This window comes from Gopherus evgoodei, unplaced genomic scaffold (genome assembly GCF_007399415.2).
Source record: "Gopherus evgoodei ecotype Sinaloan lineage unplaced genomic scaffold, rGopEvg1_v1.p scaffold_36_arrow_ctg1, whole genome shotgun sequence".
NCBI classification, from domain to species: domain Eukaryota; kingdom Metazoa; phylum Chordata; order Testudines; family Testudinidae; genus Gopherus; species Gopherus evgoodei.
In genome coordinates this window covers 1,290,236-1,292,000 of record NW_022060038.1, presented here as the reverse complement: position 1 = coordinate 1,292,000, position 1,765 = coordinate 1,290,236, and the positions used below count along the sequence as shown (strand labels likewise).

Here is a 1,765-nt window from a genome sequence, read left to right as displayed (position 1 = left end):
TCACTTTCTGCAGATGTATTTGCCCACTTTGTCACGAAGCTCTTTGGTTCTGACCCCATAAATGATAGGGTTGAGCAGGGGAGGGATGAGGAGATAGAGGTCAGCCAAGATGATGTGAATGTAGGGAGCGAAGCCCTGACCAAACTGGTTTGTGAGGTTGGAAAAGAGGCCGGGAGTATAATACGTTAGCATCACACAGATGTGGGCTGTGCAGGTGTTGAGGGCTTTTTGGTGGGCTTTCTTGGAGGAGAGTCTGAGAACAGCCTTGATTATCAGACCATAGGACAAGGCAATGAGCGTCAGGTCTGACATGTTGACAACGAAGAATAGCACCAAGCCGTATATCTTGTTCACTGTAATATCCCCACATGACATCTTTGCCACAGCCATGTGCTCACATTGAGTGTGGGGGATAATACGATTGGCACAGAATGGCTGCCGGCTCAAGAGCAGGGGCAGAGGCATAATGAAGAGAACAGCTCTTATCAAACCCACTAGCCCTAGCTTAGCTATTTGTGTGTTGGTGAGGATGGTGGCGTATCTCAGAGGCTTGCAAATGGCAACATAACGATCGAAGGCCATTGTCACTAGGATGGCAGAGTGCATAAGAGAAACAGTGTGAAGGAAGAACATCTGGGTGAGGCAGCCCCCCACAGTAATGCCTTTCAAATTGAACCAAAATATACACAATATCTTTGGCACAATGAAGGTAGGTGTGGCAATGTCTGTGAGTGCCAGCATGCAGATCAGCAGGTACATTGGATTGCGGAGAGTTGGCTCTTTGTACACAACAAACAGAACTGTGAAATTTCCCAACAGGCTGGTAATGTAGAACATAGAGAATGGGATGGAAATCCAGACGTGGGCAACTTCCAGGCCCGGGATGCCCATTAGGATGAACGTTGAAGGGTGGGAGGAGGTGATATTGAAAGCTGCCATGAGGTGGTTAATGCATTGATTGAGCTCAGAAATGCTCCAGGTGCCTGTGAAGGGAGGGAAGCAGAGCAAAGAGCGGTTAGACACTTTATAGAAAATAGTATGATAAATATTGTATAGTTAGCATCTGGAACTGGAAGTGATCAGTGAATTGCCAACATTTACAGGTGTCACCATATTATTTAGCTCAGAGTCAAGTCCAGAGAAGTCTCCTAAGGGAACTGATAAATCCAAATAAATGGGGAGTAAGATAGCAGATGAATTTCTATGTCAATAAACTGTGAAGTGTATGGTCATTGGAGGAAAAAGCTTAAAATCCTAAAACACTTTACAAGGTTCTGATTTAACTATAAGAACTCAGGACAAGGAGCTGGGTGTCATGGTACAGAGCTCTGTGAAACTCTGCTCACAGTGCAAGCACGGATAGAAACTAAGCAAATCTCTGGGATTCAGGAGCAGCAGGATGGGAAACCATACAGAAAATACAATGCCATGAGATCAGTCAGTCAATGTTTTACTGTATCTAGTCTCTTTAGTGTAGTATTGGGCACCTTCTCACACAGGATATTGCAGACTAGAGGCGTTATGTCCTATTCTCCCTGCCTCATAACACAAGATCAAGAGGACATTCAACTAAACTAAAATGTGGCAAATTCGAAACTGATAAAAATAGAATGTTTTCTTCCCTCAGTGTCTAAATAGCCTGAGGAACTCCTTGCCACAAGATGTATTTGAGGCCATGAGCTAAGCTAGAATGAGGAAGGGTTTGGACATGTACATGGGTAGTGACACTTTACACCTTCGGCCTCTCCCAACAAACCACAGTACT

The 1,765-nt window shown here is 44.7% G+C and overlaps 1 protein-coding gene across 1 annotated transcript; it reads right to left on the bottom strand.

Annotated features, from left to right (window-relative positions):
- On the bottom strand, nucleotides 1-939 carry LOC115641889 (olfactory receptor 52E2-like). The gene has a single exon (XM_030545247.1). The coding sequence runs from the start codon at nucleotides 937-939 to the stop codon at nucleotides 1-3; it is 939 nt and encodes a 312-aa protein (XP_030401107.1).
- Between the last annotated feature and the right edge of the window lie 826 nt (nucleotides 940-1,765).